This window comes from Monodon monoceros, unplaced genomic scaffold (assembly GCF_005190385.1).
Source record: "Monodon monoceros isolate NGI ecotype Baffin Bay Population unplaced genomic scaffold, NGI_Narwhal_1 Super_Scaffold_19, whole genome shotgun sequence".
Taxonomy (NCBI): Eukaryota; Metazoa; Chordata; class Mammalia; order Artiodactyla; family Monodontidae; genus Monodon; species Monodon monoceros.
This window is the reverse complement of record NW_021703775.1, coordinates 52,927,820-52,940,250: the sequence shown is the minus strand read 5'-3', so window position 1 is coordinate 52,940,250 and position 12,431 is coordinate 52,927,820. Positions and strand designations below refer to the sequence as shown.

Genomic DNA, 12,431 nt, shown 5'->3' with positions numbered 1-12,431 from the left:
ATTATTTAATAAGAATAGTTTCGGGACTTCCTTGGCGGCACAGTGGTTAAGAATCTGCCTACCAGTGCAGGGGACACGGGTTGGATCCCTGGCCCGGGAAGATCCCACATGCCGCAGGGCAGCTGAGCCCGTGCACCACAACTACTGAGCCTGCGCTCTAGAGCCCACAAGCCACAACTACTGAGCCCGTACACCACAACTACTGAAGCCCGTGCACTCTAGGGCCCGCATGCTGCAACTACTGAAGCCCACGCGCCTACAGCCCGTGCTCCACAACAAGAGAAGCAATGAGAAGCCCACGTGCCGCAACAAGGAGTAGCCCCCGCTCACCACAACTAGAGAAAACCCACACGCAGCAACAAGTATCCAATGCAGCCAAAACAAAGAACGCTTTTAGTTTTACAAGATGAAAGGCTGTGGGGATGGATGGTGGTGATGGTTGCACAACTGCGTGAATGTACTTAATACCACTGAACTGTACAGTTTAAAACGGTTAAGAAGGTACACAAAAATATACTCAAAATAGCTTAAAGCCTTAAACACAAGACAAGACACCATAAAACTCCTAGAAGAGAACACAGGTAAAACGTTCTCTGACATAAATCGCAGCAATGTTTTCTTAGGTCAGTCTCCCAAGGCAAAAGAAGTAAAAGCAAAAGTAAACAAATGGAGCCTCATCAAACTTATAAGCTTTTGCACAGCAAAGGAAACCATCAACAAAACAAAAAGACAACCTACAGACTGGGAGAGAATATTTGCAAACGATTCAACCAACAAGAGCTTAATTTCCAATATATACAAACAGCTCATACAGCTCAATATCAAAAACACAAACAACAATCAAAAAATGGGCAGAAGACCTAAACAGACATTTCTCCAAAGAAGACAAACAGATGGCCAACAGGCACATGAAAAGATGCTCAACACGGCTAATTTTTAGAGAAATGCAAATCAGAACTACAATGAGGTATTGCCTCACGCCAGTCAGAATGGCCATCATTAAAAAGCCTACAGATAACAAATGCTGCAGCGGGTGTGGAGAAAGGGAACCCTCCGACACTGCTGATGGGAATGTAAATTGGTGCAACCACTATGGAAAACAGTATGGAGGTTCCTTAAAAAACTAAAAATAGACAACCTAAGTGTCCATCAACAGATGAATGGATAAAGATGTGAGATATATATATATATAAATAATATAAATATAAAAATACACATACACACATACACACACACACACACACACACACACACACACACGACATAATGGAATATTACTCAGCCATAAAAAAGAGTGAAATAATGCCATTTGCAGCAACATGGACAGACCTCGAGACTATCATACTAAGTGAAGTAGGACAGAGAAAGACAAAAATCATATGATATCACATATGTGGAATCTAAAAGATGACACAAATGACCTTATTTACAAAACAGAAACAGACTCACAGACATAGAAACAAACATGGTTTCCAAAGGGGAAAGGGGAAAGGGGAAAGGGGGCAGGGAGAGGGATAAATTAGGAGCTTGGGATTAACAGATACACACCACTATATATAAAATAAACAACAAGGGGACTTCCCTGGCGGTCCAGTGGTTAAGACTACACGCTTCCACTGCAGGGGGTACAGGGTCGAACCCTGATCGGCTAACTAAGACTCCGCATGCCTCATGGCGTGGCCAAAAAAAATAATAAAGTAGATAATATAAACAACAAGGACCTACTGTATAGCACAGGGAACTATATTCATTATCTTATAATAACCTATAATGAAAAAGAATCTGAAAAAGAACATATATATAACTGAATCACTTTGCTGTACACTTGAAACTAACACGTTATAAATAAACTATACTTCAATAAAAAATAAAAATAAATTAAATGGTTAAGATGGCAAATTTTACGTTATGTATATTTTACCTCAATTAAAAAAAAAAAGAAAAAAAGGGTTAATGCCCTACAGGGCCATAAAACTGTGACCTTTGGGTTTATCCTCTCTAAATGGACAGAAATCACCTGTAACTAAATAGTCTTCTGCAAGGGAGCATGCAGCCTAGAGTCTAGGTCCTAAATGATCAAAAATAATGAGTCAAATAAAATTACCTTCCCCTGGAGTGTTGGTTGACCGTACGCAGGCTTGCATTATGCAGACCATTCTCTAGCGAGACTTTGAACACCTAAGTCATCTTTTGCCTCACTAGTAAAGATTTGATAAACAATACTGCTTTAGATGAGACACCAATGAAATCATGTTATTTTTCTGAAAAACTAAGAGTAATTCATACAATTAATTCATTTGCTTAATCATTTATTCAGCAAATACTTATTAAGCACCAACGATGTGGCCAGCCCTCTCCTAACTGTTGAGGATACAGCAGGAAAAAAAAAAAAAAAGACCAAGCTCCCACCCTCAGGGAACTTGCAGTCTACCTTGAATTCACGTTCAGTATAAAAGGATGGACAGTCATAAAAGCATGATAAGGTATCATCAGACACCAGCCCATGAGCCCCTAGAACAGGGGGCTCCACCCACTGTTCTGCTGAGATGTGCACGAAGATGTACATCGGCCTGTGGGACACACTTCCGAGAAGTGGGTTCAATTCCTTGTTGTGCTGCATGCCACCCTTTTTTATCCTACACAAGGAAGGAAACAAGTGACACATTATTATAGGAATAACTCAGCTTTTCTTTTTAAAGAAGTATAATTATCAAAAGGAAAATTAGGATGACCCTGGATGTTATGGTACATGCATACAATCAGAAATGGTTAAAAATTGTAAAAAGAAAATAAAAGGAGGGACTTCCCTGGCTGTCCAGTGGTTAGGACTGCCAAGGGCCCAGGTTCAATCCCTGATCAGGGAACTAAGATCCCGCAAGCCGCGTGGCGTAGCCAAAATAGGAAAAAAAAAAAAAAAGGAAATCTCAGGGAAGTGTAACCATTCTCGCCGGTGAATTCCTTTTCATTTCATCTTAACAACACTACTGTTACCATCCAGCTGTCCCCCCGCTGCAGCAGGGGAGTGGCTGTGGATTTAACTCCCCAGGTCGAAAGAGGCTAACCATGCTTAACTTTTATCACAGACTTATATTGCTCACCTCTATTAAAGAGAGCAATGCAAGTGAAGACTGGCAGGAAGTGTCAACAATTTGCAAGCAAGAACTCCATCAAGAGGCTCCTGGAAAGCCAATTTGTCCGAATCTTTCAACCTTAAAATATGCAGGATAACCTAGTGTAGTGGACCCTGTGATGTGCCACAAAGATTCCCTCTTTAGGGCCAACGCACGCATCCCCCCATAGCTGTGCGTCCTCAGCTGTGACCTTCACAGGGCATTGCCCCAGCCTCAAGGGGCTGCCTCCCCGGAGGCTCCACCCTCCCCAGCGATGACTTGCTGATGCAGGGAAACAGGAGGGGAAGAATGAGGTGGGGAAAGGCACATAGATAGCCTCAGTGGAATCTGTGATATTTAACTCCTTTAGAAAAACAAAAAAGGATCTTAAGTAAATACGGTATAATGTTAAGATTTGATAAAGCAGAGGTTAAGACACGAACATTCCTTATTTACTCTCTATCTTGCCTGTGTGTTTGAAACACATCATAATTTTTAAAAGACCAATGAATATGGGGGATAAATGGGCATCTTTGTGCTTATTTAATTCCTTTTCCCATCTCCAGGCAGGAAAATTGTGTTTACTGAGCACCCCTATATGCCAGGCACTGTGTTAGGTGCTTTCCAAACCGAAATATGAATTAACTTACATGTTAGGCAGGACTTCGTTTTTTTCAAGGATCTTCCCAAAGATTACACGTTAGCACCAGGTTCTATTCACAGTCACACAGGTCATCAGATTTCATTCTAATATCAGACCTGTGGCCTCCTTGGTACAACGTGAACCTGTTTCCTCAATGTGGTGTTCAAATCAAGACACAGACTCTTTCGAGTCCTCGTGGAGGATTTAGGGGACCCCCCCAGCTTACCTGAGCTCCCCAAGATGCACATGATCTGCCCACTCTCGACGTACAAGGAGACATCCTTGAGGAGCTGCCTGGTCCACTTCTGTCGGCGAGACGCGATGTCCCACCAGGGCCCCACGCAGTGGCTTTAAAGGAAACCCCGCGAGGGAAAGGCAGCATGGGGCTCTGGAAGGGTCCAGCCCCTCGTCCCCCAGCACCGATCCCAGCTCTGCCCAGCCTGAGTTGTCTCTGGACAGGCTCCTAAGTGTGTTTTAGCCTCAGTGTCCTCCTCTGTAGACCCTGGCAGATAGTGACAGAAGATCATCTCTATAAAGCACCTGTCCAGCAGCTGCTCTGAATACCAGCTCTCTCTGGCTGGCTGGCAGATGGCAAACAGGACACTGTTAATTCCTTCGGTTGACCCTGCGTTCCTTCACCCGGTTTCATTACACCTCATGTTCCCAGCACCCCCATTCCCCAAGCGCTCGCCATCCAAATAGGGAAGGCCATCGACAAGGGAGACACGGGGGGAAGGGGCATAAAGCAGGGAAAGGGGGCAGAGCACAGCTGCTGCGTCTGTCATTTGTCATAGCTTCCAGTCCTGCTGTGGGCAGAGGGGCCGTTCACCATGGCCCCTCACTTCCCTCTGGCAGCCCTTCCCCTCTCCTCTCTCCACCTCCACCCACTAGAGAAGGAGCCCAAGCCTCCATGCATGCCCCCCCTTAGTGAGGAAAGCCAGCAGAGGGCAGGCAGGCCCACTCACCTCAGGCCATGCCTGTCCCTGACCACAGCTCAAAGCTCCCAGCAGATGAAAGAGGCACTGGCCTTACCTGACACTGTAGGAGGCATGGAGAATGCCCAGGCTGTGTCGAGGCTTAGAAGCAGCTGCAGGAACCTCCTCTAGGGAGCATTGAGAGCTTCTGTTTACCTGGAGTTCCGAGGACCCCGCAGGGGTCAAAAAGTGGAGTTCACTCACGGCCAACGGGCCGCAGAGACAGGGGAATTTTCTCGCCTGACCCTCCCTGGGGCGGCCTCAGCCGAGGAGCCAGAGGCAGACAGTCCCGCCTGCCCCTCACCTGGCCCTGGAGCCCCTCCTCAGGCCTTCCCAGTGGCGGGCCTGGGGTTTGGCCGTGGATGCCATTATCTGATGTACCTTTAGCCAGAGTGTGTCTGCGTGTTATCTCGGCAGCGGGCAGAGCACACAGCCCGTGTTTGTGGCAGGGCTGACCAGAGAGGAATGCTGGGAGCCAGACCAGAGGTTGCCTAGCTCTGGGAGACAGAGAACGTTGGCCCTGGCCGGCAGTGGTTAAGTCCAAAGGAAGCTGCAGAGACAGGCACAGACACCACTGGGCCCCACGGCCGAGGAGGCTCCACAGGAGACAGGGCTGGGGGACAGGGCTGCTCCCCAGGATGACTCGGTGAGTGATGGGGAGTCACCACAGTCCTGGTGGGAGGGGGGCGCATTGGACCTTTCTCTCCCTCAGGAACTTTCGGTCCTAACTCACCAGCAGGACCACAAGCAGAGCAAGGACATGACAGCAGCACTCCACTTCCTGGGCATCAGAGGGCTGAGGGGAGCGGACTCAGGGGCCAGGGGTTGGTGGGGGGCCTCTGAGGTCACTTACTGTCCTAAGACGTGCTCCTACAGGGAAATGATGTTCTTGTTTGCGACCTGAGCTGATCTGGCTTCTTTCCAAATGAGGCTCCATCACGGAAATGCGCTCACACCTCCCGGGGATGTTGCAGTGTCTCCTCTGTCCATGTGGCTGTCAAGTTCAGAGCCTCAGTGGCAGCAAACTGATGAGACAGGATGGCAAAGGACTCTGTGGGAACATCAGAATTTATGCTCCAAATACAGCAGGTGGTCGTAAGATCCCAGAGAGAGCTGGAAGGAATACACGACACGAGGGGGCCAAGAGGTACAGGGTCTCCGCCATCATTTTACATGAGAAATGTTTGCCTGAAAAATGCCCTTTGACTGAAGTCAGGATGTGGGTGAGGTTTGAAGCAAGAAGTGAAATCAGAAGACAGAAAGGAAGCAGATGCCCACCCTCCACACCCACCTCATGCCACTGTCCCATCTGTCTTCTCTGGCTGTGAGTGGGCTGAGGGGTGGGGACAGAAAGACGTGAAGGGCTGAGGGCTCCACACCACAGGAAGGGCCACAGGCCACCTGGACTGGCCTTGAGTGGCTAGGACCTGACTTCAGCCAGGCCTCAGGAACCCACCATTCCCAGTCAGCTCTGCAGCCACAGCAGGTGACCAGCTGTGCTCTGGGAATACCCCACGGGGCCGACCCCTGCCGGGAAAGGATTCCTAGGAGCCGTGACTGCAGTGCTTGCTCTCAGCCTGAGCAGGAGACAAAGTCCCCCGTGGCTTTGGGGACACTTTCTAGAAGGTCTGACAATTCAGCCACCACCGCTTGGGATGCAAAGAACTGCCCGAATCTGACATCCAGGAATGTGTGCAGGCCCTGCCATTTCCAATTGCCTTTTCTCCACTCCCGTTATTCAAGGTGCCAAGCGACAGCTTGCCCCTAACCTTTATGGAGCCTGGAACAAGAGGCTGAGGGCTATGTACCCTGTGTCTAGATATTTAAAAGTTATCAGTCAAGTTAAAAGCTATTAAATAAAATAGTTTTTATCCCCTTAGCTTGACATACCTTCTTCACAATGTGGAAGGCCAGGTGTAAATTGAAAAATTCTAGGATTTGTGGCTTCCAGCCCAAGCCACAGCCTGTCTCCCTTATCTGCCCACACCCAACGCTACACATGACCACACACACCCCTACGTGGTCGCCCCATCCTGCCCACCCGCATTCCATCCATACCCTCCACAAACAAATGCCCCTCTGGCCTGGGGTGCCCAGGAGGATAGGCCTGGGACGAAGTTCATGCAGCCCTGGGAGTGGGCTTGTGGCCACCTGCACAGGGAATTCTGGGGTCGTGGGTATGCAGAGTGGCAGGTGCCCTCAGCCCACAGGCTCCTCAGTCTGTGGGCAAAAGCCTGGCTAGAGGAGGACAAGAGGGACCCAGGCCTCAGTGTGGAGTCCGCAGCATGACACTACTTTTCCAGGGCACGGGTTCCTCATCTTAGAGCGAGGAACTTGGGTTCTGCGCTCCCCAAGTTTCCTTCTCCTCTATGCTTCTGACTCAGGAATCTGATCAGAAGTTAATACAAGGAGAAATTACAATGTAGCCCAGCAGCAGCCGAGCTGGTTACCTACAAATAAACCTGCTTTTGCTTTTTTGGGTGTCACCTGTCAGAAATTCAAGTGACGTTCTGACAGTCATACTGATTAAGATGTCAGCTGAACAGATATTGAAACATACAGAGAGTTTGTCAAAACCTCAGGAAGCCTCTAACAAATCCTTCCTGGGAGCCAAGGAAAATATTTCAAAATGGAACAGAGGTGGTCCCCAGCCTAGCCATGAATTCTCTTCTTCTGAAAGTTGAGCCGTCTACACAGCTCTGGATGGCACAGGCCCTTGATGGTGGCTGGGGGCCCTGGCTGGCCTGCGCCTGCCGACTTAGCCCAGGAGCAGGGAGCATGCACCTCCCTCCTTCCTTTCATCTGTCTTCCCATCTGACACCTCTTTCACCAGGGCCCCAGCACCCTCCACCTCCTCCAAGCTCCCACCTGGAGAGTGGAAGCCTCTAGGCTTAAGGTCACCGCCACACACTGCTCCAGACTCCAAAGTGTCCAGCCCTCCTTTCTCAGCAGCACCTCCACCTCCAAATCTAACCTGGGGAGATTCTGGCCCAGCTGTTTGTTGCAGAAGCAAATTCTGAGCTAACTCATACCTTCTACAATTGACTAATGTTCCTCCTGCAGGTATTTACCTTTTAAGAGCAAACAAGCAGGATGCATGTTAGCCCAAACGAGTCTCTCAGCAACGGACAGACTTTCTGATGGTTTAACCAAATACAATAGGAAAACTAGGCAGTGGGAATGCCCGTTGTGCAGGTGGTGACTGAGGGGCAGGGCTGCAGGGCCGACCCGCTGGAATCCAGAGCTGCCCATGACCTCTCCACCAGCTTCATTCTCCATCTCTGAGGGCATGACCCTCTCTCCTCCTGCAGCTGGGGGTCGAGGTGAGAGCGGAACTCTGGACTTCTCCTCACGGACACACTCTCTCAACTTGACAACATATTTTGAAATATTTCAGACAAAGCAGTTTAAAGAATGGTGAACTAGGGCTTCCCTGGTGGCGCAGTGATTGAGAGTCCGCCTGCCGATGCAGGGGACACAGGTTCGTGCCCCGGTGCGGGAAGATCCCACATGCCGCGGAGCGGCTGGACCCGTGAGCCATGGCCGCTAAGCCTGCGCGTCCGGAGCCTGTGCTCCGCAGTGGGAGAGACCACAACAGTGAGAGGCCCATGTACCGTCAAAAAACAAAAACAAGAATGGTGAACTCCCATACCCATCACAAATTACCAATAGCTTTGAAGCCCATCCACTCCCCCTACCCACCATGGACCTTTCACTCCTGTAACCCTTCCTATACCCCAAAAACAGTCCTTCTGCTGACTTAGCTGTTGATCTTTCCTATGTTTTTCTATATAATATACGATCTTTACTGTACTAGTTTAAACATTAAACAAGGTAAGTAGCTATGGTCTGCTGTTTCCACACTCTCCCAGAACTCTGGGGGTACTCACAGTGAGCCTGCAGCAGACTGTCCCCCGGATTTACTTCCCTCCACTTCCATTGGTCTCAATGTCCTTTTTAAGGACCTTTTACCTCCAACATTGCAGGGATGCTGTGATGAAGACTGCTGGATGTTATTTTCACATAAAGCACACCCGGACGCTGTGGAGACAGTGAAAGTATAGCCTGATTGGGTGCTCAAGGTCAGCCTGCCTCTACGTCTGCCTGTCTTGCTCCATCCTCATCACCTGTCTCATCCACTGAAATCTAAGCTTCTCAAAGAGTCACACGCCAAACTCCAGACTAAAGCATGATGTGGGCCCCCACAAGTATTTGTTGGATGCTTGATTGATTGGTTGAAGGAACACATCAGTGGGGGAATGGCAGCTCTGAGGGGAGATCGGAATCAACAGGAACTTGTTATCAACAGGAACTTATTAATGAATGTGTACTTTCCCCTGCACTACTGCAATGAAAGAAAAATTGAATATGTTAAAAAAAAATAACAGAAATCTTATGAGGCAGGTTCTTCCTTGCTTGGGCCTCAGTGATTTAAATGATTGAACTGATAAAACAGAAGGAGCTCAGATCTGCCGATGGTTAATATCATTCGAAGTTATCAGCTGATACCATGAAGCACTGCTTCGTTTGATGTACGTTCAAATAAAGCAGCACTCCAAAAACAGCAACGAGATGGTGAGGAGGAGGAGGATGACAACGAGGGTGATGACAGGGACCTCCTCTAAAATCTCCCAACAGCATTTTGAAGAGCTTTGTTGTGAAAGATCCTTACCAAGATAAGATGCAACTCCTCTAATGGTAGTGTCTTCACAAGTACTGAGCACTAGCTTGTTGACAGCGGTCTTCCTCTCACATGCAAAGTCTGTTTGGCGTCAGGAGATACTAAGCCAGATGCAGGGAAGAGAAAGTTAAAGGCCAGCCCCCAGCCCAGGTCTTCTCCGAGCACAGAGGCTCACAAAGCTCTCTCCAGTCCAGGGTCTGGGTCTCTTCCAAGAGAGATCTGCGTTCAGCTTCCAGCAGCCTGTGGTTGAGCTTCTCTGGGGCCAGAGGCTGTGCTGGAGGGAAGCCCCAAAGCTCTCTCTGCAGGGAAGCGGAGCCCTGCCCTCATGGATGCTCCTGTTTTCTCAGAGCCCTTGGGTTCCTCCTGCAAATCCATCTCTTGTCCACTCGGGATCTCACCCACGCTAGCTCCTGCTCTCACCTCTCTGGGTCTCCTCTCTCTGTTTTCTCCTATGTCCTCCTCCTTCGGAAGGAGCCCCTCACCTGTCATGTCTCCCGGCAGGGCCTCCAGGACAGCATGTTCTCCTCTGAAAGTGACAACAGCCTGTACTTCACCTACAGTGGCCAGTCCAATACCCTGGAGGTCCGAGATCTCAGCTACCAGGTAGAGGCACACCTGAGTGCAGGTGGGAGGAGCAGGCAGGGAGGGCCAAACACTTCCCCAAGTGGAAGGGAAGGGTGAACCCAGCTGGGGGCCCTCTGCCCTAAGGATGGAGTCCAGGCCACAGTGATACCTCACGTTTTGGCTACAAGCACCACGGAGGCGTCCGTCCACTACACGTATTGGAGCTGGAGGTTGACAGACATGAAAAAGAGAATGAGACCTTTGTTAAAACATAAAGCCAACCATGTGAACCCGTGGGAAAAAAATCTCTAAAACTCATTTTTAACTTTGTATTTTGAAATAATTTTAGACTTTTGAAAAAGTTGCAAAAATAGTGCAGAGTTCCCATATACACTTTGCCCACCCTCCCCTAATTTTAACATCTTGCTTACCCATAGCACAGTGATCAAAACAGAAATTAACCATGATATAATACGATTAACCAAACTACAGACTTTATTCAGATCTCATCAGTTTTACATACATATATATACACATATGTGTGTGTGTGTGTGTGTGTGTGTATATATATTTTTTTTTCTTTTTGTAAAATGTACTTCCCTGGAGCTAATAAAATATCAGAGTGCAAGGACTGCTGCCCTTTGAGAGGCTGTCAGGAATCTCCTGGTCAGATTCTAGGACCCCTATTTCCCACACCTCCCCAGGGCCAGATACGAGGTGGCCCAGGCAGAACATGCTGAGACCTGGGATGGTAAAACTCAGAGGCCCAAGTCTGGCTTCCTGGGGAAGTGAGTTAGAACAAGCTGACAAGCCCCACCATAACCTTTCTCTGCTCTGCCACTTACTAGCTGTGTGAACTTGAGCAAGCTACTTCACTGCTCTGAGCCTCATCTGTAAACAGGGATTATAACAGTACATACGTTATGGTAGGTTTGCAATGAGGACTGAATGATAATGGATATAATAAGCAGATGAATACAACGCCTTGCACACAGTAAATGCCCGGTAAGTTATTAGTAAATTACTATTAAATAAAAACATTGTTTTGCTCCACGTTGTGTTTTTTTTTTAATTTTTTTATGTTGTGTATTTTTTTTTTTAGGCTGCATTGGGTCTTTGTTGCTGCACGCGGGCTTTCTCTAGTTGCGGCGAGCAGGGGCTACTCTTTGTTGTGGTGTGCGGGCTTCTCACTGCGGTGGCTTTTCTTGTTGCAGCGCATGGTCTCTAGGTGTGCGGGCTTCAGTAGTTGTGGCTTGCGGGCTCTAGAATGCAGGCTCAGTAGTTGTGGCTCACAGGCTTTGCTGCTCTGCGGCATGTGGGATCTTCCCAGACCAGGGATCGAACCCATGTCCCCTGCATTGGCAGGAGGATTCTTAACCACTGGACCACCAAGGAAGTCCCTCCATGTTTGTATTTATTTCTGTTCTGCTATTACACATGCTTCCCAAGTCTTCTCTTTCAGACTTGGAAATGGCAGCTTCAGGTTCTCAGCATGGTGGGGTCCACCTCCATGTTTGGTAGAACCTGAGTGGGGGACCCCTCAGTCCTGTTTTGTATCAGCAGGAGGATGTCTCCTGGAGGGAGCTGAACAGAAGTGAAGCTCTCTGAGGAACCTTTTCATGTCTCCCCACAGGTGGACATAGCCTCCCAGGTGCCTTGGTTTAAGCAGTTGTCTCACTTCAGGATGCCCTGGACATCTCACAAGGACTCTTGTGAGCTAGGCATTCAGAATCTGAGCTTCAAAGTGAGGAGTGGACAGATGCTGGCCGTCATAGGGAGCTCAGGTACCAATAAGGGCAAATAGCTGGGCAATGGGTTCTCTCTCTCCTGGGAGGCAGAGTGGTCCCTCAAACAAAGAGATGCTCTTTACAGAACGCTTTGCTGACCAGTAGAATAATATAGCAGAGTGATAAGAGCACAAGTTCTGGGTCTGACAGCTGGGTTCAAATCTCAGCTCCTCCATTTACTTGCTCTCAGGCAGTCACTGCCCTTATGATTCATGAGTGGGCCTCTTACAGCTACAGTCAGAGTTTTGGTCCTTCATTAATATCAAGGTAAGGCCTTTCCAAAAGCATCATGCAGCTTTGGAATTGAATATTCTTTCCAGGGTACTCCTCCACCACAGGAAGCACTCATTGATTGCTCCCCCTGAATCAGATTCCTGTTTTGGTCAAACAGTGGGTAGGCACAGCCCCTGCCACAATTCACTTCTCAGATACCCCAAGTCTTAGCTCAACCTTCAACCATCTGCAAAGATCCAGATTTTTGGAGTGCTTCAAAAAGTCACTTCTGGGCTTCCCTGGTGGCGCAGTGGTTGAGAGTCTGCCTGCCGATGCAGGGGACACGGGTTCGTGCCCCGGTCCGGGAAGATCCCACATGCCGCGGAGCGGCTGGGCCCGTGAGCCATGGCCGCTGAGCCTGCGCGTCCGGAGCCTGTGCTCCGCAACGGGAGAGGCCAC

The 12,431-nt window shown here is 48.8% G+C and overlaps 2 protein-coding genes across 2 annotated transcripts in view; one reads left to right on the top strand and one right to left on the bottom strand.

Annotated features, from left to right (window-relative positions):
- The window catches only part of ABCG5 (ATP binding cassette subfamily G member 5), a 34,299-nt gene extending 29,887 nt beyond the window's left edge, over positions 1-4,412 (bottom strand). The window contains 2 exon segments of the mRNA XM_029231618.1: positions 3,980-4,101; positions 4,393-4,412. Of these exon segments, the coding sequence (XP_029087451.1) occupies positions 3,980-4,101; positions 4,393-4,412 (142 nt within the window).
- Positions 4,413-4,583: 171 nt separating this feature from the next.
- ABCG8 (ATP binding cassette subfamily G member 8) overlaps positions 4,584-12,431 on the top strand; it is an 18,732-nt gene continuing 10,884 nt past the window's right edge. The window contains 5 exon segments of the mRNA XM_029231617.1: positions 4,584-4,793; positions 4,890-5,077; positions 5,274-5,373; positions 9,910-10,011; positions 11,606-11,756. Of these exon segments, the coding sequence (XP_029087450.1) occupies positions 4,584-4,793; positions 4,890-5,077; positions 5,274-5,373; positions 9,910-10,011; positions 11,606-11,756 (751 nt within the window).